This window comes from Staurois parvus, unplaced genomic scaffold (assembly GCF_062004578.1).
Source record: "Staurois parvus isolate SC_StPar_1 unplaced genomic scaffold, SC_StPar_1.0 ptg000232l, whole genome shotgun sequence".
In the NCBI taxonomy this organism is placed as follows: Eukaryota; Metazoa; Chordata; class Amphibia; order Anura; family Ranidae; genus Staurois; species Staurois parvus.
In genome coordinates, this window is record NW_028318028.1 from 4,016,886 (window position 1) to 4,042,449 (window position 25,564).

The 25,564-nt window shown below is 45.8% G+C and overlaps 1 protein-coding gene across 1 annotated transcript in view; it reads right to left on the minus strand.

Annotated features, from left to right (window-relative positions):
• Positions 1-1,559: 1,559 nt before the first annotated feature.
• Positions 1,560-25,564, minus strand: part of LOC149460243 (adenosine deaminase domain-containing protein 2-like) — a 53,134-nt gene continuing 29,129 nt past the window's right edge. Inside the window, exons 6-11 of the mRNA XM_089679869.1 lie at positions 16,974-17,121; positions 12,992-13,156; positions 10,922-11,130; positions 5,980-6,214; positions 2,819-2,942; positions 1,560-2,487 (exon numbers count right to left, since the gene is read on the minus strand). Of these exons, the coding sequence (XP_089535995.1) occupies positions 2,320-2,487; positions 2,819-2,942; positions 5,980-6,214; positions 10,922-11,130; positions 12,992-13,156; positions 16,974-17,121 (1,049 nt within the window). The 3' untranslated portion in view covers positions 1,560-2,319. The remainder of the gene's footprint in view (positions 2,488-2,818; positions 2,943-5,979; positions 6,215-10,921; positions 11,131-12,991; positions 13,157-16,973; positions 17,122-25,564) is intronic.

Genomic DNA, 25,564 nt, shown 5'->3' on the forward strand with positions numbered 1-25,564 from the left:
TTCTAAATCAGAACATTGATCTTCTTTCCCTCTGTCCAGTTACAGTTCACTAAAAGAAAATTTCAACCACTGCTTCTTTCAGAACTGACTTCGCTTCTACAGTCTCTAGGTGGTTTTCTACCAGTTCTATCAGGTAGATCACGGGTGTCAAACTGGCAGCTCTCCAGCTGTTGCCAAACTATATGTCTCATGATGCATTGAAAGATTGACAGTTACAAGCATGGCTCCCAAAGGCAGAAGCATGATGCGACTTGTAGTTTCGCAACAGCTGGAGGGCCGCCAGTTTGAAACCCTGAGGTAGATGATTTGGCCTCATCAGATGCCCGTTTTAAATGTAATGGCCTTAAAATGGCACTTTGAGCAGTTAGCAGTCCCCATTTCTGGTATTTATCCTTGGGCCTGTTGGAATTTGTTTACTGTGTTGCCCACCCCTAGTTGGACTGCTTTTGAACTTCCTGAAATGTAAAGACTTCCTGTATTACTCAATAGATAAGAAAATATAGGAAATTGTACACACAATAAAATCCTTTACTTGGAGTCAATTGAGGAGCACAAGTCCTACCCCTCTGATAACACACTCTGTATTGCTTTGCTAAAAATTGAGGCATGCTGGTAGTAGGAGGGGTTATTTTGGACTGAATTAAATTTTTTTTCTTTTGCTAGTGTCCATTTCTACTATAGGTGGAAGTATAACTCGAAGGTCTAAGATTTCCCTTTCTTCTCAAAGGACAAGAAGGTAAAGGGAAGTTCATTATTAGGACTTACTGTCAACTGTCAAATGGAAGTGATCTGGCACATGTGCAACTGCTGGATCGCTTCCACACATCCCGATATGTGTAGGTCTACCCCCCCCCACTCACTTCCGCTACGTTTTCAGGGCTTTGCGTGTGCATCGCCATACCCTGGACTTTCATGGCTGTTCTCTAATCTTCCCATCTTGCTAATGACCCAGATGCATTGCTTCTGTAACATGTCACTTTCAGGTCCTAGTATCACTTTCCCCAAGTACGAACATAAATGCATCGAATGGGGGCACCTACGCGTGAAAACATTGCTTGTGCTACACTTGGAACATATCACTTTGCATGCTGTATTGTGAGCAACAATTCTAGGCCCATTATTTACACTAAACTGAAGCTGTTGCCTATAAAAAAAAAAAAGTATGTTGCCTTTTCAAGGCTTAAACTGTTGGGTATCTATTTACTTGGTGCAACCTAATCTTTTATATATTACAAAAAAAAGGTGTAATATATTGTGTTTATGTGCCCTAAAATTAACGTTAGTGTTTTTTTTACAGATATTTCGCAAATTTCATAAACTGTTGTGTTAATGTCGAGTGACATAAAACTGGAACTACTGCAATTCTTTTTTCTCAAGGGTGTCTTCTTTCAGAAAATGTATAATGTTTTCAGGGGTTTAAAATCATCTTCAGGCCTAAAATTATTTTTTATACGTGAGCAAAAGATACAAAAACTGCTCTTACAGAGGAAGGGTTAAGGGCAAGGGAGTTTCAGATTCACCAACATTGTTGTCCAGCAGTGATGAAAGACAAAGTTGGAAAAAGGAACAAAACTTCTCTCTTTATTTGTAAAGCAAAAAACATTGCAAAAGATGACACATCCTTTTCTTACAGAGCAGCTGTGGCCAAATTGCTTTTCTTTGTGATTTGGCACACTGCTTTAAAAGAAGTCATAACCATAGCCACAACATGAGATGGAAACATTTATAGAAGTTTAGGAAGGTCATACTGAAAATAAACACAGGACTCTCCATCTGGGCCTAGCCAGGTGGTGGCTCTGAATCTGTTCAAACACAGCTTGCGGGAAATAGAACTTTTCCCTCTCTTTTTTTTTTTGTAAAGCAAATAACTTGCAAACAATTATGCCTGGTACACATGGGCCGAATATCTCCTGGCATTGGCCAGTTCAATAGAAACCGGCCAAGATTCGGCCTGTGCGTACAGCAGCCTGTCTGACAGAAGCTGGCTGCACATCCAGGTTCTGTTGAATGGGCATGCTGGGAAAACAGCTGCCGATCGGCAACCGGTAGCGCTCAGCTAATGGCTGAGAGAGCTGACCGGCGTGTTCTGACGGGGGGCAGTCCCCATGTCAGAACACAATAGCTCAGTGGAGAGATTGCTGTACAACATCGCATAGTTAGTACAGTGAGCGCCTCAATTTTTGTTGCGTGCCAGGCATTACACATCCATCTGTACTTACAAAACTGCTGCCAAACCACTATTCTTTTTGATTTGGCACACAACCTAAAAGGAAAACCATAATTATAACCAAAACATGAGATGGAAGCATTTATAGATGTCTAATGAAGTTCACAATGGAAGTGAATGCAGGGCTCTCCATCTGGGTCTTGATAGGTGATGGCTTTGAATCTGTCCACACACAGCTTGCTGGGCCACATTCCATAACCATAGGTGTTCATATGGGAGCACAGCAGGGTCTTGACACGCTGGTACTGGTCTGATGAAGCCTTTGTCCCAGAGAAAAAGATACAATGGGCGGTCAGTTCCAGAAAACAAAATATCTTAATAGTAGTACAGGACACAGGACTTGTATTCATAGAATATGGGTTATATCTTGGGTTAATCACCTGAACGCAGCAGCATATAGCCCATGGTCCATGACTAAAAGTCCTGTGTCTTGTACTGTGTGTTTAGCCAAGTAAAAAATTCTATTTTTTTTTTATTTTGGAAGGGATATCATCTTTTATTGTTCTCTATGTTTCCATTTATGAAAATCCCTCCATCTCCTGCCTATTTAATAGTATGGCAGAACAGGAATTGATGGGATGTAGAACCTACCTTAGCATGGTGGTAGGAGTCTTGTATCTGCTCTTTTCCCATTAAACGCTGAATACCTATGTAAGACATAAGCATAGCTGCTTTACAAATCCGGCTGGGAGAACAGGAGGTATCAGAGAGAGCACTGCAACAAAACAAAAAAAAAACAGTTATTACTAACTAATGCTGGTTATCATAAATTTGCTAGAAAATACTGAATGAAGATTAGAAATGGGAGTCTCAACACAAACTTTTGTTTTTATTTTTTTATACTTTTATGAAATCACATTTAAAGTGGAACTCTAGCTAAATACAGAACACAAAACAGTAAAAACTGTTACCTGCCAAAATATTTTTGGGGAGCTCCAAATAAGATTCCTTGTGTTAGATACCTCCCTTAGAGAACCCAGTATCTGAAACATGTTAGACTACCCTTTCTAGGCAATTCAGTAAAGTCTGACGATCTATGAACTCAGGACTTTCTAGGTAGTTTTAAGACAGATCTCAGACATTTAGGGCTTCTTCACAGCAGCCTGCATTCTAACATATGCATGCTGGAGTAGGGGCAGAGCAATGTGTTGTTAATTTTTTTTACTTTAACAAAGTGAAAAAAAAATAAAAATTAAGACTTCATTCAACTCTACTCAGTGTAGCACCTTGCAACACACTGCAGTGCTGTGACATAAGGATACAATAAGGATTATTGCTTCAAAATCCTTTTCTTGGAGAACATCACAGGAAACAAGATGGATCTGTGTCCTGTGATGTACTCCCAGAAAATAATTTTACAGGTAAAAAAAAAACAAAAAAAAAGGTATTTTGGCTTTCCTATAAATTATATATATTGGAGAACAGTACAGGACATGGGCATTTTCGTTCATAGACCATGGGGTATATGCTACTACCTTCAGGTTATTCATCCGGGTCACTTTAGTGTGATGAGAATCACCTAAAGGTAACCTGAAATAATCATAAACTTTACAGCGTACTAGATTGGTACCTTCAGGTGACTAGACACTGGAAAGCATTTGGAGGACACATCTCCTGTGTGCCCCCCCTACAACTCTACCCCCACTCTGATTCCTTAGTTTTGTAACAAGTAACGCAGAGTAACCCAGAAAAAGGAGGGTGGGTGGCATGTGTCCTATACTCTACGCTAAGATATAGAATTTTCAGGTAATTCATAACTCCTTTTGTTTTATTCTTACTGTAAAGGACACAGGTTGAGTATTCATAGACCCTTGGACATACCCAGGTATTGAATAAGAAGGGTGGGCAACAACTAGGCAAACAGAACTGTGCCAACAGGCCCAACAACAAAAGTCAACAGTGCTGCTGCAAAAAAGACTGAAATCCCACCTAGTAGGACTTCGAAAAGGTATGCACAAAGGACCACATGGTGCTCTTACAAAGCTGGGCCATGGAGGCTTAATGCGTAATGCCCAGGAAACACCCATTGACCCACACGTAAAAAGCAAAAGTGGAACATTGTCCTTTACAGTGTAAGCTCTGGTGATGAGCTGTCATATTTATCTAGCAATGGTGGAATTTGAAAAAAGATGTCCCCTGCAAGGTCCTGAGGGCAGGACGAACAAGAAGTCCACCTACCTGATAGAAGCTGTTGTTTTGAGGTAGGCTCTGACTACATCTAGGCAGTGAAGGGCAATTTATTCTGGGATCTTTGGAGTAGAGCACAAAGATTGAAGGATGTCTTCAATGAGGAGGAAGACTGATACCACCTTAGGAAGAAAAGATGGTCTTGGGAGTAAAACTACCTTCTTTGTGAAGAATGGTCCCTTACAAAGGAAAACCGTTAGCTCAGAGAAATGTTTGACAGACGTGATAGCAACCACGAAGGCTACTTTGCCGGAGAGATAACCTAAGAGGAGTTTCCTGATGGGTTCAAAAGGTGGTTTCTGCAGGGCAGAGAGAACCGGATTGAGGTCCCAAAGAGGCACAGGTTGCTGTATGGGGAAGTGATTTGATATACACCTTGAATAAAAATTTTGACAATGAAGAATGAGGCCAAAGGTTTTTGAAAAAGAATGTACAAGGTCGAAACCTATCTTTTTAGAGTTCTTAAGGCAAAATTCTGGTTGTAGGAAGGCCAGAATGTGAGGAATAGAGTAATCTCTGGGGTGAAGTACCTGCGTTCACCACAGACAAAGAAAGATTTCCAGGTATCATAGTAGATCTTTCTGAAAGTGGCTTTCTCTGCTTTCAGCAAAATAGGAATGGCAGACTTAAAGACCCCTCTGTCCTTTAAGACCCTGGCTTCAAAAGCCATGCTGTTAAAGCCGAGACTGAGAAGCAGGATGAAATAAAGGGCCCTAAGACAGCAGCTCTGGCCTTTTAGGAACAGGCCAGGGTTGTCTCCTTATACTCCAAGTATATCTGTGTACCAGGTTCTTCTGGACCAGTTTGGTGCAAAGAGAATGCTGATTCTTTAGAACTATTTTGTGGAGCAAGCAAGGTAGAATTAGCACTGGAGGGAAGGCATAGATTAACCTGAACTGAAACCAGGGAGTTATCAAGGCATCAAATGACAGTGCTGAGGATCCTTGGTGCTTGCTACAAACAGAGGAAGCTTGTTGTTCAATCTGGAGGCCAGGATATCCATGTCCTGGATTCCCTATTTCTGACATAGCTGGTTGAAGAAGTTGGGCTTGATCCAGGAGATGACAGCTGAGGTAATCTGCCTTCCAGTTCCAAGTATGTAGAGGGCTTTTTTTAAAGAGATCCTAGGGGGAGAAAGGTTGGTTGTCTTGTGGCTGGATATCAGCTTTAAAGTGTAATTATTCTGTTTTTTTTATTAATTAAACAGGTCCCCAGGTGGTTTAAGCCATAATATTTAATTCCAATTTATGTGCAGTAACCCAAAGCAACCAATCATAAATTATCTAGCACTAATCCATCTTTAGTAGTTTGAATTCTGATTGGTTGCTACAGGTCTCTATATGGTTTTGGATCAATTTTCATTTTGATACATTGATCTGTTTTTAACCCCTTCCTGCCCACCATGGCATCACTTTTAAAAGTTCTGAATGCTCTGGGGGCGAGAAGGATCAGTGACCATGTGATCACTGTGATTGGCTGTCAGAGAAGTCACATAATCAGAAGCCGGTCCTTTATGCCCCCACATGTTACAGGAAAACAAGTAACCCTTCATATACTGTTCTTACCTCGCCACGGGTTTTCCAGTACTGCCATCCAAAGTCTCCACTTTCTTATCGCCTTTGCTCCAATTCAGGCTGTGTGTGGGGTGAACAGGGGGAGGGTGCTTGTTGTTATGTTCTGGCCCAAGAAACAAGTAGGGAGTATGTACCTCATAGGGCTGGAACAGAGACAAGTCTAGGGATGGCTGCAGCCGTTCAATGAGAGCATTAGAGAGCAAATCTTGTTGTTGCATGGAGCCCCCTGCATTTAAAAAAATGATAGCCACAATTAGTCCAGAAAACAACACCACCCCAGATACAGACACATAGGTGTTGATTAACGAAAAGGAAAACATTGCGCACTTTGCAAGATAGGGCATTTGCTTGAGAGCTTAGCAAATGAGGTGAAGCTTCACTTTGCAAAGAATACCCAATCATATGCATGAAAAAAAAGCATTTTTGCTTGCACATGATTGGTGATGGAATTCAGCAGAGCTTCCCCTAATTTACTAAGCTCTGGAGCAGATGCACTTGCAAAGTGCAGTCTATTTGTCTTTAGTAAATCAACCCCATAAGGTTTACAAATGTTTTATAGGGTTAATGTATGCAGATAAAGTACTGGCTGAATTTAGTTAAACACAGACCCTATATAGGAAAATGTCAGTCAGTCCACTCAAAACCTGTATTGCAGTTTTTTTAATCAAAGTTTTTGGTAGAGTTAAAGCCCACTCTCCTTTTTTATTACTGTAAAGCAGTCAGCGTATGCAAACAGTAATAGATATGGGTGCCTTTTGCAAATGTTTCGGCAATAAGGGTGCTACAGCTTTGGCTAAAATGGCTAAAATTTGGATACATATATTTTTATTTCCTTGGTTTGTATGTAGAATTTTTATGTAATTTGCACATCCCCTATGTTTACCGCAAAACACAATAATGTCAGCTGATTAAAATGATATCAAATGGAACTTTTATGTAATAGAATGGTGAGCTCACACCTGTGCAATATGTCACACTTTGGACCTCATGTGAAAATGTATGACAAATGGAATTCTATTGTTATCTATGGGGTCTGTTCATTCCTATGCAGTGTGCTGCTGTGCAACTTGAAAAAAAGCTGCAGGTGCTTTATTTTTAAGTTTGTGACCACAAACTTCATTTGGAATGTATAAGAACACATAAAAAAACATAAAAAGGCATGTCATCGCAAGGACACACAGAAAACAATTGTTTCCTGTGTGTCCCATTCGCACAACAGCACAGCCCAAGGCTATGCTGCAGAGTGCTACGATAAAGTGCAGACATGCTGCATTTTACCACAGCACACTATACAGAATCACATGGCACTGTACAGCAGTGCATTGCGCTGCTGCACAGTACCATGAATGAAGTGTAGGTTTTGTACACTTCAAATAAAGTTTGTCCAAAACAAAAAAGGGACCTGTGTGATACGCTGAATTGCACACCACACTGCCCCCTATCGCAGCTGGGAACGGACAGCTGCTGGAGAGATAAATCATTCTGGCAGCTGTCTGTTGCTGTGTGCACACAGCCTTAAGCTCACAGTGTACTATGTGCTTTACTATAGGAGAGCTTTATCCCCCCATTCTACATTCTGACACAAGCAGGGGAAAAAGAAAACAGTTTGCATAAATGGTTAGCATAATATTAAGATAAAATTAGCTCAGACTGATCATAGTTACATAATTAGTCTGGCTGGAAAAAGGCAAAAGTCCATCCAGTTCAACCATTAAAAAAAAAGTTATAATCCTATACCCACAGTTGATCCAGAGGAAGGCAAATAAACCCAGCAAAGGACGGTCCAATTTGCTCCTGCAGGGAAAAAAATTATTTCCTAATCCCCCGAGAGGCAATCGGATATTCCCTGGATCAACTTTACCTATAAATGTTAGTATCCAGTTATATTCTGTGTATCTAGGAAACAATCCAGGACTTTTTTTAAAGCAATCCACTGAGCTGGCCAGAACCAACTCTTAAGGGAGTCTATTCCACATTTTCACAGCTCTCACTGTGAAGAAACCTTTCCGTGTTTGGAGATTACATTTCTTTTCCTTCAGACGTAAACAGTGCCAGGGCACAAATTACAACGACAGCGACTTTATCAAAGGTTAAACGTTTGCACACCATTGTGTTCACTTGCGTGAGCATTTGATTAGTTTTTTTTTACCCTATTTTTAATGGGGGTTGGGATATGCTCAGTGCAGATCAAATTCAGACACCTCATGCAGCTGTGCAGCAGCAGATTGCTTCTCACTGTAATCTATTGCTGGCTGCAATCAGCCACAATAGATCGCTATACAAGTGATCTGCTGGTGCAGGGAGAGGAGCGACAAAGCTGCAACAGCTCTACCCAAACCTCCATACTTACAGGATATGCTGTAATGTCACTACATTCCAAGTGTACGAGGAAGCATGGCAGTATCCAAGCCATATCAAGACACTAGGGACTGACTCAGCCCATATTAATCCACCTTTAAACAAAAATATTACTTTTACGTGGGTTGACCATTTAAATCCCTGGTTCCCAACCTGCAGCCCTTTGGCACTTTTTGTGCAACTTTCGGGCCCTCTGCAAACAATACTCTGTGTTTCTTTATGGCCCAGTATAGCAGTGATTTCTTAGTCTCATGAAAAATGTCTGCAGTCAATGACTGTTTCCTGAAACTTGTTCCCAGTCTCCAACAACTCCTATAGCATGTTCCCAGTCTCCAACAACTCCTATAGCATGTTCACAGTCTCCAACAACTCCTATAGCATGTTCACAGTCTCCAACAACTCCTATAGCATGTTCACAGTCTCCAACAACTCCTATAGCATGTTCCCAGTCTCCCAACAACTCTTATAGCATGTTCCCAGTCTCCCAACAACTCCTATAGCATGTTCCCAGTCTCCCAACAACTCCTATAGCATGTTCCCAGTCTCCAACAACTCTTATAGCATGTTCCCAGTCTCCCAACAACTCCTATAGCATGTTCCCAGTCTCCCAACAACTCCTATAGCATGTTCCCAGTCTCCAACAACTCCTATAGCATGTTCCCAGTCTCCAACAACTCCTATAGCATGTCCCCAGTCTCCAACAACTCCTATAGCATGTTCCCAGTCTCCAACAACTCCTATAGCATGTTCACAGTCTCCAACAACTCCTATAGCATGTTCACAGTCTCCAACAACTCCTATAGCATGTTCACAGTCTCCAACAACTCCTATAGCATGTTCACAGTCTCCAACAACTCCTATAGCATGTTCCCAGTCTCCCAACAACTCTTATAGCATGTTCCCAGTCTCCCAACAACTCCTATAGCATGTTCCCAGTCTCCCAACAACTCTTATAGCATGTTCACAGTCTCCAACAACTCCTATAGCATGTTCACAGTCTCCAACAACTCCTATAGCATGTTCCCAGTCTCCCAACAACTCCTATAGCATGTTCCCAGTCTCCCAACAACTCTTATAGCATGTTCACAGTCTCCAACAACTCCTATAGCATGTTCACAGTCTCCAACAACTCCTATAGCATGTTCACAGTCTCCAACAACTCCTATAGCATGTTCCCAGTCTCCAACAACTCCTATAGCATGTTCCCAGTCTCCAACAACTCCTATAGCATGTTCACAGTCTCCGACAGTCTCCTTCAGCAAGCCAGCAGTCTCTAAGTGTTTCTTCCATCACGTCTGAATTCTATGCCCATCTCTTGTATAATGTCTGCAGATCCCGGCCCATCTCCTGATGGCCCACAGTCTCTCACCATAACTTGTATCATGTCTGCAGTCTCTGACCATCTCTTGTACCATCAGGGGCAGACTGACAACTCATGGGGCCCCCGGGCAATAGGGGATCATGGGGCCCCCTGTGTCCTTGCCCAAACTCAAAAAAGCCTATGAACAAGGTACCAGGGGCATCTCATGGGGCCCCCTACTGACCCTGGGCCCTCGGGTGGTGCCCGAGTTTCCAAATGGTTAGTCCGCCCCTATGTACCATGTCTGTAGTCTCTGAACATCTCCTGTACCACGGCCCGCATACTCTGACCATCACTTGTATCATGTGTGCAGTCTCTAACCATACCTTGTATCACACCTGCAGTCTCTGACCATCTTCTGTATTAAATGCACAATCTTTAGCCATCTCTTGTATCATGCCCATAGTCTTTGACTACATCCTGTTGTGTGTCTGCTGTTTCCGAAACTGAATATTCACTGAATTTTATGTGTGGCCCTTTGGTAAGGTTGGGGGCCACACTTGAGGCTCCATGTTAAGATAATTGGCCTCTGCTGACCTAGATGGATGGGGTGACAGTCCTGCTTTTTCCTTTTTGGAAGTTCCTCTTAAATATCTCCTCTTCCAGACCACTGGCATAGAGAGCAGCTACCCCTCACAGCAAGCCTGATTTCAAATTTCAGGTGCCATGTAGTAGCTCAAGCAAACATTTTTTTTGTAATTATATTAGGTCTAGTTAAAAAAAAATAGTTAGGGAAAAAGAGAGGACATCTAAAGGGTACATTGTACAATTCATTGGACCTGATAAAATACACGTGGAGGTCAAAATACCAAACCTGGCCATACACAGTGAATTTTGGCCAGTTCTTTGATGGCCTGGATGAAGTTTGAGCCAAGGATGGTCAGCACCCTCACATCCAACATCCCTCAATTTGAAAACTGAAGGAGCCAGATGGAAACTGCTGGATAAATAGAGGTTGCATCGAATGAGACACAGCTACTTTTCAGGTATTCTGACAGTCACGGGTGCTGGCAGTCAGAATACAATAGCCATAGTTGCTGTTTAGAGTTGATGGGCAAATCAACAGATTTCTCTAGTTCAGCCCTGCATATAGTGTACGACCAGCTTAAGCTCTTCAAAAGTATTTTTATTCAGTCATAGCAGAGTGTGATCTAGTTTATAAAACTACAACTTTGAAGTCACCATGACTTTGCACTTACACATAACAAAACATACCTACTACAATGCTTGTTATATACAGCGGCTCCATGATCTGGCTTAGCAATGCCCCCTGGACACCAAGGACGCTCCATTTAAGAACCTTGTCGGTGGCGGACATAGAACACACACGGGCAGCTGCTACACTGGGGGGACAGTTAGACAACAGGAGCAAAGAGCCCTTAGCGTGGATGCTCAGAGGTATAGAAGATGCTGGTACCCATGCACTGGAAGAGACAGTAAGACAAAATAGAAGGTCAAAAAAAACCAAAACATATCCATAGGCAGGTAAAAGCCTGACGTCCAGTATGAAACCTTTTTCAGGCAGGCGCACACTTGTAAAGGAGAATCTCAATTAATACCTCTTCTACCAAATGTGGTGCTCAACGTTACTTCATTGCAGAGAACTGAACCCCAAAGTTCAGTGGGAAAATGACCTTTCCAGGAGTGTCAATCTCTGTGGAGTTTGGTCCTCTGCAGCTTCCATTGGTTCCTCCTGCTGATCTCCATGTTACCGCAGGAGAGTAATGATGGGGAAAGCAAGAGGATGAACCAGTGAGAGCTGTGGGTGACTATAGAGATCAACACTCGTGAAAGTGTTGGTTTACTAGCAGACTTCAGGTAAGCAGTTCTAGGATCCCTGTCTTTCACATGTGCTCTTGCATTGTCACATGGTCTTCTGATGGAGACTGCAAATGAGCATTTCAAAATTCCTGCATGGTCCACTGTTATCACCAACAGGAAACCCACCCTAAAAATACCACGCCACTATCACTGCAGAGCATATAGACAGGAAGTGAACAAAGGATGAAAAACAGGCAAACAAAAATATTTAAAAATAAAAATATGGTATATGTTTATGAAACACTGGGGTTGATTTAGTAAAACTAAAGAGTGCAAAATCTGGTGCAGCTGTGCATGGCAGCCAGATTCTAACTTCAGCTTGTTCAATTAGGTTTTGAAAAAAACAAAACCTGGAGGCCGATTGGCTTCTATGCAGAGCTGCACCAGCTTTTGCACAGCAACCCCACAGTGTCCTAGAAAACAAGATGTTATTCTGGGCGGAGGGCGTACAGTGCTGCTCCCACAAACTTTTCTATTGCCATCAATCACCGTAGGCCTCAATTACATTTGTGGTTGGAGGGGGGGGGGGGGGGCTGTAAAAACAAGCAGTTGAGATGCATTTTTACCATTCCCCTCAATTGCTCTCCTCTCACTTAAGTAGCAAAGACAGCCGACCGACAGGAATGTACATATGCCGTGCCACGGCCGTGATGCTTTGCAAAAATTATCCTGTCACTTTTAGTGGTTGTGGTTGGAGGGGGGACTGTAAAAACAAGCAGCTGAGATGCATTTTTACCACTCCCCCCAATTGCTCTCCTCTCAATTAAGTAGCAAAGACAGCCGACAGGGATGTACATATGTCGTGCCACGACTGTGATGCTTTGCAAAAATTATCCTGTCACTTTTAGTGGCCAGAACTGCCCACCAAACACAGCCCATTCAACAACTGAATAGGGGTGCCCTGCAACCATGTACAATGCACATGGTTTTGGCACATTATTGCTGCCTTTAGGGGTTAAAACAGCAGTGAGGAAACAATATAACAAATCCTTACCGCCTGTAAAATGTGTGTTCCAACATAGATCGCTCTTTACCCAAAGTTCACATCGAAGCGTTTTCTGCAGTGCTTTGCAGAAACGCAGTACAGTCCATTAACATGATTTCCTATGGGACATGTTCACATCTCCGCGTTTTCACCCGGTGTTTTTGGAAAGGGTCAGGGACTTTTTTGAATGCACATAGTTGCGTTTTAGGTTTTATAGACTTCAATGAAAACGCTGCAGAAAAGCATGTAGTGCGTTTTTGCAGCGATTTGCGTTTTAAAACTGCCTAGCAACAAGAAAAAGTAAAAAATGAAAACAAAAACGCAAAATGCATCAAAAACGCAATGCAGAAACGGGTCTTATGCAGCCTGCATAGGTGGGAACCTAGCCTTAGAGGGAACTGCATGTCTAAATGAGGCCTTCCTGCTTCTGCATGCAACTTCAGCTTGTATTAACAATTTCACACCCATATGTCACTCACGGGCATGACGTAGTGGCCACTTCTGGCATGCAGCTTAGATAGAGGTACAGGAAAATCTTTGGTTTGAGCATCAGAAATTGGCTGTGCTGCGAGGGACAGAATATGCACTTCTTACGGGCCTCATCCACATTACTATAGTACATGTTGATTTCCTTGTATAGGTACCTATGAACAGAGATAAGAAATAGCTTTAGTACCAAAACAGTGAAAGCCAGAAGCTGGTGCTAGGATGAGATGCTAAAAAAATGTTAATCCAGAATCAGTGACAGGATGGTAAATGCAATGAGCAGAGGCAAAAACAGATGAGGATCCAACAGCATAAAAAGTCCGCAAATTGAGCCAGCAAGTGCTGCCTGAACTCTGCAGTTCCACCCTCATCAAACCTTCCCATCATGACACCAGAGTCTAGTTTGTGAACTCCACTCATTTATTTCTACTACTGTTCATCACCTTCCATGCTTTTTGAATGAATATGAGTTTCATAATATTACGTTTTTGTTTTCCCTGTTGGTCAGGGGATTGTACCTGAGCCCTGAAGAAGGAAGTATTTTACTCCTGAAACACATTGGCTTTGCTCCTCATTTAAATAAATTATATTTACAAGTGCTTCCTTAGTGTCGGTGTATACAAATTTCAAGGATTTTTTTCAAAGCCAATACTTCACAGCAATGGCACAGCTCAAAGACTTTATATACTGGCTACTTCGCTGGCCATGGTTGTCGGCTCAACTCAAAGACTCATCTCATTCAAAATATTATATTGGTTACAAAACACTGAAGCCACACAATATAAATCAGGAATTTTAACAATCTTTAGCTGGTTCCTGCCTGTCCTATTGTAGAATGCCTATTGTAGAATTCTTGCTACGAGGCGATCAGTGGTGAGCTGTGTCCCTTGGACATAGAGCAACACTGATGTGGGTAAAAAGCCAATGATGTTGGCTCTTAACCATGTGATCAGTTGTGTCTAATCACAGCTGATCACATGTAATCAACGGATCAAATTCAAAATCCTAACACTGACTTACAAAGCTGTCCACCATACTGCCCCAAACTACATCACTGACCTAATATCCAAGTACCGCCCAGCACGCACACTCCGCTCCTCACAAGACCTCCTTCTCTCTAGATCCCTGGTCTCCTCCTCCCACACCCGCCTCCAGGACTTCTCCAGGGTGTCACCCACCCTCTGGAACTCCCTGCCCCAACTCATCAGATTATCACCTACTCTCCTATCCTTTTGGCACACCCTGAAAACCCACCTCTTCAGGGAAGCCTACCCCACCCCCTGCTAACTTGCCGACCTCCTCCACTCTTCCTACCACTCCATCCCCCACAGCTATCTCCTCCTGTGCCACCACCCCCTCCCTCCTAGATTGTAAACTCGAAAGAGCAGGGCCCTCGATCCCCTCATGTTTTGCATTGTATTGGTATTGTTCTGTCCCCCTTTGTAATGTACAGCGCTGAGCGAACTATTGGCGCTTTATAAATACTGTATAATAATAATAATAATAATAAACAAATGCCGGTTATCGGCATTTCCTTTCTTCAACACTGTCACTGTCTAAAGGAAGGAAAGCCGATAGCCGGCTTTCCTGTGACGAGGTAAATTCATACAGATAATCAGGGCACTGATTATTAGTGTAGCCCCATCAGTGCAGCATACCTGTGCCCATCAGTGCAGCCCCATCATTGCAGCATATCAGTGCCCATCAGTGCAGCATATCAGTGTCCATCGGTGCCGTCTTATCAGTGCAGCCTCATCAGTGGCCAGCAGTGCAGCCTCATCAGCGCAGTGAAGAAAAATTACTTATTTGCAAAATTTTATAACAGTTTGTTTAGCAAAAAAAAACTCAGTGATTAAATACTACCAAAAGAAAGGTCTATATGTGTTAAAAATTTATAAAAATTTTATTTGGGTATAGTGTTGCACTCCCCTCCCCTTCTTGTCCTGACCCAGAAGGGACCTTATGATGTCACTTCCGGGTCCCAGTTGAGAGATTCCCGACAACATCAATTATTGCAGATAGGCATGGATTAAAAAAGTAGCATTGAACAATACTCAGAATGGATAAGAGAGAGCCAATCAGGCTCTGCTGCATGCACATGTGCTGACAGGGAGAGAGAACATAATAGTTTAACTCATCAGTGCTGGGGTATTTATTTTATCAAGCCATCCTGTTGCAGTGGAGGTCAAGGACCTCGCAGGGGGATGCCGGTATCAAAAGACTAGTTGAACAGAATTACAAATACGTGCCAGGTAAAATGCTTTACAGCCTTAAGATAACTACTGGATATGAATTGCCCCTTTTCTAAAGTTTCTTATCAAAGAGATCTTTAAAGTGGAGTTTTATACATGTTGCAGATTCCTGCGCAGAAAAAATCTGCACGCAATACTAGTGTTGTGGTGTGAACAGGGCATACAGAGAACAATTGATTTTGTTGTACCCTTACATAAGGTGTGCAAAAAAATGATGTCTCTGCACCATGGTATGAATGGGCCCTTACAGCCAAAGAAGCTGCTTCTGTTTGACCTGCAACTGCCATGGTGCTGCACATGTGATCAGTTATGACACCAGCCGTTTGATGGTTTGACAGTTTGGTTGGGGACAAACGCAAATGTAACAGTTAGCAATCCCAGCATTCCAGGAATGTAACTGTTATTTGAAACAGTTAGGCCCCATGTACACGGGACATTTCTGAAAGATGCAAACTGACTGCTGAAAAACGTAGGTTAAAAAAAGTCTGTTTAGCCGTGTTTGCATAACGCGTTTACATTTAGAGGCATTTTTTAAAGCTAAGCACAGGGGAACCTCCCAAATGCCCAGAATGCACTGAAAAGTGGTAAATTATTAACTGTTTCAGAGACATACAGAGAGTAGAAGCAGAGACAGCAGTAGGTGTGTTGAGATTATCTTAGGTGTGAGTTGCTCCTCAACATTTCCTTTGTTTCCAAGGGTGGGAAAGGTGTCTGGTGGAGTGAGTCATCAAGGTCACCCAGCAGGGGGTCTTCATGAGGAATTTGAGGTGTGAATAGTCATTAACATATATATATACATACATCCTGTGTTCAGTGTTTTGTCCATCTGAGTACCTTTAAAGCGCTTTGCATGCAATTTTCATGATGAAAAAAGGCTCTGGACAGCATCGGGAACTGGAAGTTAAAAAAAATTTCAAACGCAAAAGCTTATAAACGTGATTTGCCTCGTTTAGCCGCGTTTACAAGCATTTTGCGTTTCAAACGCTGATAAAATCAGCTGCTGAAAGCAAGTTTTCTGCATTTAAAAAAAACCACTGTAAACTCAAATGCCTGTAAACGAAGATGTGTACATGGACACATAGGAAAACATTAGGGTGAGTTCAGGGGCTGCTGAAGAAAACACTGAACAGCTCCTAAACGTGAGTTTATCAGCTGCTGTGTACATGAACCCTTAAGTTCATGGGTTTAGTTGCGCTTTATGATTTACGTCTGTTCAGGGGCTCTGGTCTTTAGCAAAACGGCAGCCTCCAGCAAGAAGAAACAGGAGCAATGCTGGGGGCAGTTTATAGCACACACTTCTTTTAGTAGCACAATTATTAATGTGGATTGTATGTTCCTTGCTAAAGAACAGTATTTTTTATCAAGTTGTTATGGGTAAAGTTCAGTTTTAACTGCAAATGTCACCTACTTACAATTTTATGTCAGTTTCTGAGCATGGGGGGGCTCTAACATGTAAATGAGCTGTTTTTTGAAGCCGGATACCTTGAATATTTGCCTTCTGTCTGCATCAATTCAGAGGAAGCAATGTTGTGCGCACCTCTAACACTATAACATGCTGAGGAGGAGCCAAACCCAGGTCCTTCCACCTGAATTTATTTTACAGAAACATTTATAGTTTTTTGATAGTACATTTTTGTTATTTTGTAACCCTTTATGCATAAATTGTGCTTAGTAATGTTCTTTGACAAAATGAAAAGAGAATAAAAAATCTTTTATGTCTCACCTTACCAGGGCCCTTCTTGCCACAACCAATGCATGGCTATCATGAACCAGGAGACCCTGGTACTCCTGCCAACCCTGGTAGCTGGTCACCCCAGTCCCTAGAGCCACCACCTCATAAGTATCCTCATTTGCTTGCCCACCAGGTACATCTGTAAATAAGAAACATACAGCAATTACTGACAGGGGCACACAGCTGGCTCTCTTTTCTGCAGGAAACCATTCCTCAGCTTGTTAGCTGCGTTTACAAGCGTTTGGCATTTGAAACGCTGATAAAATCTAATCCTGAACACAAGTTTTCTGCATTCAAAAAAATGACTGTAAACTCAACTGCCTGTAAATGCCTGTAAACGACGATGTGTACATGGACACATAGGAAAACAATAGGGAGAGTTCAGCGGCTGCTGAAAAAAAATGCTGAACAGCTCCTAAACGTGAGTTTATCAGCTGCAGTGTACATGAGTCCTTAGGGTTAAGTGAAGAACAGCTTTCAGAGTACGTGGGGATTGCGATTTCAGAATAGGTCTACTTTAAAGCCTAACTGATCTCTTATTCTTTAAATAGCAGCTAGGGCCTGAGTAGAAAAGCCAGTTACTTGCCAGCATGCTGCAGAGAAGAACCTTACTCTATGTGGAAGCAGTGGTAACTCTGCAGGGGTGCAACACACCTCCTGCTGTTTTAGACCTGTAGCTCTGCAATCAGTAAACTCATGTTCCGCGCAGATTGAAGCGCATGCAGAGACACCAATGTTTCCACACAGAAAGCAAAATCCTCAGGCTGTGGCTGCTTTCTAAAGAAAAAGAACTGCAAGATTCCAACATCCCTGGCCCTCCTCTTCTCTGCTGACATTCTAACCTGACCTTTTTCAGGTTCAACTATTTAGCTATTTAGACCAGCCAGCCTGGAATGATGTAGCACCTGCACATGTGCACAGGATTTATGTCATCTCCCAAGATGTGCCAAGTTGTTACACTAAGCCAGGGGTAGGCAACCTTTAAGAGGTGAAGATCTACCTGAGGAACATGGAGGAGATCAAAGATCACCGGGGTGCGCCTTCTTATTTAATTCAAAGAAACTTGCTAGCAAGCCCCCAATAATAAGTAAGGACCTATCGTTCCTGCTGCGGCCACAAACCAAAGCATCATGGCTGCAGCATGTCTACACCCCCGGCCGTTGCCTCTGCAGCTAAACAGGGGAGTGGTTGGAAGATAGTAAAACTGCTCCTCCCACTTCTCTCCTTCGCTGTCCTCCCACCTGTCTCTCTCCTCCCCTACTCTGCCCGGATTTCTCTTTCACTGTTTCTCCTGGTTGGCTCTCTCCTCCCCTACTCCAGAACTTCTCACACTGCTCCGCCAAGCTCTCAGCTCAGTGTGAGGGCAAGTCTCCTCCCTTGCTCTCCCACCCGGTTCTCTCCTTCCCTGCTCCTCCCACCCCTCTCTCTCCTCCCCTACTCCTTCTGTTTCTCCTCTTTCTGCTCCTCCAGGTTCTCTCCTTCTCTGCTCCTCCCACCCATCTCTCTCCTTCCCTGCTCCTCCCACTTCTCTCCTTCACTGCTCCTCCCACCTGTCTCTCTCCTCCCTACTCTGCCCGGATCTCTCTTTCACTGTTTCTCTCGGTTGGCTCTCTCCTCCCCTACTCCAGAACTTCTCACCCTGCTCCGCCAAGCTCTCAGCTTAGTGTGAGGGCAAGTCTCCTCCCTTGCTCTCCCACCCTGTTCTCTCCTTCCCTGCTCCTCCCACCCCTCTCTCTCCTCCCCTACTCCTTATGTTTCTCCCTTTTCCTGCTCCTCTCACCTGTCTCTCTCCTCTCCTACTCCTCCTGGTTCTCTCCTTCCCTGCTACTCCTACCCAGCTCTCTCCTCCCCTGCTCTGGAACTTCTCACCGTGCTCCACCAAGCTCTCAGTTCAGTGTGAGAGCAAGTCTCCTCCTTTGCTCCCCCCACACAGTTCTCTCCTTTTCCTCCCCTGTTCCCCCCCACCAAGTTCTCTCCTTTTCCTCCCCTGCTCCTTTCACCCGTCTCTCTCCTCGCCTACGCCTCCCAGTTCTCGCTTTCCCTGCTCCTCCTGCCTGTCTCTCTCCTCCCCTACTCCTCCTGTTTCTCTCCTTCCCTGCTCCTCCCACCCATCTCTCCCCTACGCCTCCTGGTTCTCTCCTTCCCTGCTCGTCCCGCTCGTCTCTCCTCCCCTACTCCTTTCATTCCTCTCCTTTCCTGCTCCTCCCACCCGTCTCTCTCCGCTCCTACTCCTCCCACCCAGCTCTCTCCTCCCCTGCTCTGGAACTTCTCACCGTGCTCTGCCAAGCTCTCAGCTCAGTGTGAGAGCAAGTCCCCTACCTTGCTCCCCCCACCAGGTTCTCTCCTTTTCCTCCCTGCTCCTTTCACCTGTCTCTCTCTCCTCCCCTACGCCTCCCAGTTCTCTCCTTCCCTGCTCCCCCCGCTCGTCTCTCTTCCCCTACTCCTTTCATTCCTCTCCTTTCCTGCTCCTCCCACCCATCTCTCTCCTCTCCTACTCCTCCCGCTTCTCTCCTTTTCCTGCTCCTCCCACCCAGCTCTCTCCTCCCCTGCTCTGGAACTTCTCACCGTGCTCTGCCAAGCTCTCAGCTCAGTGTGAGAGCAAGTCCCCTACCTTGCTCACCCCACCAGGTTCTCTCCATCCCTGCTCCTCCAGCTTGTCTCTTCCCCCGCTCTTTCCACCTGTCTCTCTCCCCCCCTGCTCCTTCCACCCGTCTCTCTCCTTCCCTGTTCTTTCCACCCATCTCACTCCTCCCCTGCTCTTTCCACCCCTCTCGCTCCTCCCCTACGCCTCCCGATTCTCTCCTTCCCTGCTCCTCCCGCCAGTCTCTCTCCTCTCCTCCTTTACTACTCCGGCTCTCTCCTCCCCTGCTGTTTCCACCCCTCTCTCTTCTCCCCTATGCCTCCCGGTTCTCTCCTTCCTTGCGCCTCCCGCCCATCTCTCCTCCCCTGCTCCTCCCGCCCGTCTCTCTCCTCTCCTACGCCTCCCAGTTTTCTCCTTCCCTGTTCCCCTCGCCCTTCACTCTCCTCCCCTGTTCCCCCGAGTCTCTCCTCCCCTGCTCCTTCTGCCCATCTCCCTCCTTCCCTGCTCCTTCTGCCCATCTCCCTCCTTCCCTGCTCCTCCTGCCCGTCTCTCTCCTTGCCTGCTCCTCCTGCCCGTCTCTCTCCTTCCCTGCTCCTCCTGCCCGTCTCTCTCCTTCCCTGCTCCTCCTGCCCGTCTCTCTCCTTCCCTGCCCCTCCTGCCCGTCTCTCTCCTTCCCTGCCCCTCCTGCCCGTCTCTCTCCTTCCCTGCCCCTCCTGCCCGTCTCTCTCCTCCCCTGCTACTTCCACCCGTCTCTCTCCTCCCCTGCTCTTTCCACCCGTCCCTCTCCTCCCCTGCTCCTTCCACTTATATCTTCCCACCAGTCTCTCTCCTTTCCTCCTGTACTCCTCCTGTTTCTTGCCTTCCCTGCTCCTCGCGCCCGTCTTATTCTTCCCCTGCTCCTCCTGCCCATGTCTCTCCTCCCCTACTCCTCCCAGTGCTCTCCTTCCCTGCTCCTCCTGCCCATCTCTCTCCTTCCCTGCTCCTTCCACCCATCTCTCTCCTCCCATGCTCCCTCCACCTGTCGCTCTCCTCCCTTGTTTTTTACACCCGTCTCTCTCCTCCGTTCTTTCCACTTGTCTCTCTCCTCCCCTGTTCTTTCCACCCTTCTTTCTCCTCCCCTGCTCTTTCCACCCTTCTTTCTCCTCCCCTAACCCTCTAGGTTCTCTCCTTCCCTGCTCCTCCTGCCCGTCTCATTCCTCCCCTGCTCCTCCTGCCCGTCTTATTCCTCCCCTGCTCCTCCTGCCCATCTCTCCCCTCCATTGCTCCTCCCGTTTCTCCCCTTCCCTGCTCCTCCCACCTGTGTCTCTCTGTACCTGCTCCTTCCTTTTCTCTCCTTCCCTGCCTGTCCCACCCATCTCTCTCCTCCCCTGCTAAGCCCTGTTCCTCTCGCCCTTCTATCTCCTCCCGTTCCCCCCGAGTCTCTCCTCCCCTGCTCCTCCTGTCCATCTCTCTCCTTCCCTGCTCCTCCTGCCTTTCTCTCTCTTTCCCTGCTCCTCCTGCCCGTCTCTCTCCTTCCCTGCTGCTCCCGCCCGTCTCTCTCCTCCCCTGCTACTTCCACTCGTCTCTCTCCTCCCCTGCTCTTTCCACCCTTCTTTCTCCTCCCCTACACCTCTAGGTTCTCTCCTTCCCTGCTCCTCCCATCCATCTCATTCCTCCCCTGCTCCTCCTGCCCATCTCGCTCCTCCCCGTGCTCTCCTTCCCTGCTCCTCCTGCCCATCTCTCTCCTCCCCTGCTCCTTCCGTTTCTCCCCTTCCCCGCTCCTCCCACCCATGTCTCTCCTCTCCTACTCCTCCCGGTTTTCTCTTTCCCTGCTCCTCTCGCCCTTTTCTCTCCTCCCCCCCGGGTCTCTCCTCCCCTGCTCCTCCTGCCCATCTCTCTCCTTCCCTGCTCCTCCTGCCCGTCTCTCTCCTTCCCTGCTCCTCCTGCCTGTCTCTCTCCTTCCCTGCTCCTCCAGCCCGTCTCTCTCCTTTCCTGCTCCTCCTGCCCGTCTTCCTCCTCCCCTGCTACTTCCACCCATCTCTCCCCTCCCCTGCTCTTTCCACCCATCTCTCTCCTCCCCTGCTCTTTCCACCCATCTCTCTCCTCCCCTGCTCCTTCCACCCATCTTTCTCCTCCCCTGCTCTTTCCACCCTTCTTTCTCCTCCCTTGCTCTTTCCACCCTTCTTTCTCCTCCCTTGCTCTTTCCACCCTTCTTTCTCCTCCCCTGCTCTTTCCGCCCTTCTTTCTCCTCCCCTGCTCTTTCCGCCCTTCTTTCTCCTCCCCTGCTCTTTCCGCCCTTCTTTCTCCTCCCCTGCTCTTTCCACCCTTCTTTCTCCTCCCCTATGCCTCTAGGTGCTCTCCTTCCCTGCTCCTCCCACCAATCTTTCTCTTTTCCTCCCGTACTCCTCCCGTTTCTCTCCTTCCCTGCTCCTCCCGCCCGTCTCATTCTTCCCCTGCTCCTCCTGCCCATGTCTCTCCTCCCCTACTCCTCCCAGTGCTCTCCTTCCCTGCTCCTCCTGCCCATCTCTCTCCTTCCCTGCTCCTTTCACCCATCTCTCTCCTCCCATGCTCCCTCCACCCGTCTCTCTCCTCCCTTGTTTTTTTACACCCGTCTCTCTCCTCCCCTGTTCTTTCCACTTGTCTCTCTCCTCCCCTGTTCTTTCCACCCTTCTTTCTCCTCCCCTGCTCTTTCCACCCTTCTTTCTCCTCCCCTAACCCTCTAGGTTCTGTCCTTCCCTGCTCCTCCCGCCCGTCTCATTCCTCCCCTGCTCCTCCTGCCCATCTCTCTTCTCCCCTGCTCCTCCAGTTTCTCCCCTTCCCTGCTCCTCCCACCCGTGTCTCTCTGTGCCTGCTCCTTCCTTTTCTCTCCTTCCCTGCCTGTCCCGCCCATCTCTCTCCTCCCCTGCTAATCCTGCCCGTCTCTCTCCTCCCCTGCTCCTCCCGGTTCTCTCCTTCCCTGCCCCTCCCACCTGGTTCTCTCCTTCCCTGCTCCTCCCGCCCATCTCTCTCCTCCCCTGCTCTGAAACTTCTCACCCTGCTCTGCCAAGCTCTCACTCTAACAGCACTGGGGAGGAGCAGTTTAAACCAGGCTCGGCAATGCAGAGATGCCATCTGCCCGTCACCTGGCCACGGTCGAAGGGTAGATCACAATGGACGGGTTTGTACACCCCAGCACTAAGCCATGAATACACAGCTCAGTGTACAAACTAAAAATGTTTGCTAGCAGACAAATAAGAAGCATTTATTATAAAAGAGAGGTTATTTTTTTTTTTTTTACACTAAAGCTGGAGTGAAAAATCAGGCTCACTGCTGCATAGAATCCGATCAGCTTCCAGGTTTTATTGCCGAAGCTTACTTGAACAAGCTGAAGTTAGAAGCTGATTGGTTTCTATGCAGAAGTGGAAATGATTTTGCACTCTCCAGCTTTAGTAAATAAACACCATAGTAGAGACTCTCCAGCAATAAATGCCTTCCTTTTAGCATTTTTTTTATTTGAAGTGACATTAAACTCTGCATTAAAAAACAAATCTATTCAAGTTTTATTCTTAAAAAGTACCTTATATTTCTTTCAGCCTTCTCAAAATCTGCAAATTCTTTTTTTTTTCTTCTGTGATCTGACTTCCTCTTACAAGGTTGCTGTTTGTTTTCCATGGTCCTACAGCGTGTAGAAAAGTAGCCACCTCATCCTACGCACTCCCACAATGAACTAGGGACTATGAGATGTGTAACGTGCACAGAGCAGTGCACATAACTGCAACTAACCTGCACTGCACCTCGTTCCAAACAAATGGAAGTGAGAGGGAAAAGAGAGGTTCAGGAGCTCACAGGGGACATTACAAGGAGGCAGAAAACACTGTAATGCTTTCATGAAAAATAGATTACTATATGTGGATTATATTGTCTATGGAGATGGATTATTTTTGGAGGATAAGGAAATAGTTTAGTGTCACTTTAAAATTAAATTTCCACTTTAAATGCTCATCATTACTCAGGGTTTTAATAATAAAATGTCCAACAACGCCACCATCAAACCCGCCCCGCAGGCCAGAGTACTTGGTGTCATTCTGGACTCCAACCTATCCTTCCAGCCCCAAGTCCAATCTTTAACAAGCTCGTCTAGACTCCACCTCCGCAACATCGCCAAAATCCGCACGTTCCTAACCCCAGAAACCACTAAACAGCTCATCCACTCCCTCATCATATCACGACTCGACTACTGCAACTTCCTCCTCACTGGCCTGCCTCGCCGCTGGGTATCCCCGCTTCAGTCGATCCTGAATACAGCTGCCAGACTCATTCACCTTTCCAACCGCTCCATCTCCGCCACCCCCCTCTGCCAATCCCTCCACTGGCTTCCGATTGCGCAACGGATCAAATTCAAAATCCTAACACTGATGTACAAAGCCCTCCACCACACTGCTCCGAACTACATCACTGATCTAATATCCAAGTACCACCCAGCATGCACACTCCGCTCCTCACAAGACCTCCTTCTCTCTAGTTCCCTGGTCTCCTCCTCCCATGCCCGCCTCCAGGACTTCTCCAGAGTGTCACCCATCCTCTGGAACTCCCTGCCCCAACCAATCAGATTATCACCTACTCTCCTCTCCTTTAGGCGCACCCTGAAAACCCATCTCTTCAGGGAAGCCTACCCCACCCCCTGCTAACTTGCCGACCTCCTCCACTCTTCCTACCACTCCATCCCCCACAGCTATCTCCTCCTGTGCCACCATCCCCTCCCTCCTAGATTGTAAGCTCCAAGGAGCAGGGCCCTCAATCCCCTCATGTTTTCCCTTGTATTGTTATTGTTCTGTCACATGTTCTGTGCCCCTTTGTAACGTACAGTTGTGACCAAAATTATTCAACCCCCAATGCTGTAAAGGGGTTTAGGGACTATAGTGTACATTTGGAATTGTATTCAGAATCAAATCCTACAAGGACGTTGTAACTACCCAAATGCAACTAAAATGACATCAATTGTTTATGTAATACAGTAGTAAATGGTTCTTATGTGGTTTCTTCATTGCCACAATTATTCAACCCCTTAAAGACTACCACTCTGAAGAACAGAGGTTCATACAGGTGCTTTCCATCAGGTATTGAAAACACCTGTGGATGTCACCGAGCAGCAATCAAGCATAATAAGCACCAATTAGGCAGCTTTAAAATGACTGTGATACTCAGCTCCTTCTAGACATTTACTGGTGTGGTTACAAACATGGTGAAGGCAAGAGAATGGTCCAGGAAGACAAGAGAAGAGGTGATTTCTCTTCACAGGAAGGGCAATGGCTATAAGAAGATTGCAAAGATGTTAAACATACCAAGAGACACCTTAGGAAGCATCATTCGCAAATTCAAGGCAAAGGGCACTGTTGAAACGCTACCTGGTCGTGGCAGAAAGAAGATGCTGACTTCGACTGCTGTGCGCTACCTGAAGCGTAGAGTGGAGAGAAGTCCCCGTGTGACTGCTGAGGAACTGAGAAAAGATTTGTCAGATGTGGGTACAGAAGTTTCAGCCCAGACAATAAGACGCACACTGCGTAATGAAGGCCTCCGTGCCAGAACTCCCAGGCGTACCCCCTTGCTGTCTCCAAAGAATAAGAAGAGTCGACTGCAGTATGCCAAAAGCCATGTGGACAAACCACAAAAGTTGTGGGATAGTGTTCTGTGGACTGATGAAACAAAATTAGAACTGTTTGGGCCCATGGATCAACGCTATGTTTGGAGGAGGAAGAACAAGGCCTATGATGAAAAGAACACCTTGCCTACTGTGAAGCATGGTGGAGGGTCAATCATGCTTTGGGGCTGTTTTGCTTCTGCAGGTACAGGGAAGCTTCAGCGTGTGCAAGGTACCATGAATTCTCTTCAGTACCAGGAGATATTGGATGGAAACGTGATGCAGTCCGTCACACACCTGAGGCTTGGGAGACGTTGGACCTTTCAACAGGACAATGATCCCAAGCATACCTCCAAGTCCACTAGAGCATGGTTGCAGAGGAAAGGCTGGAACATTTTGGAGTGG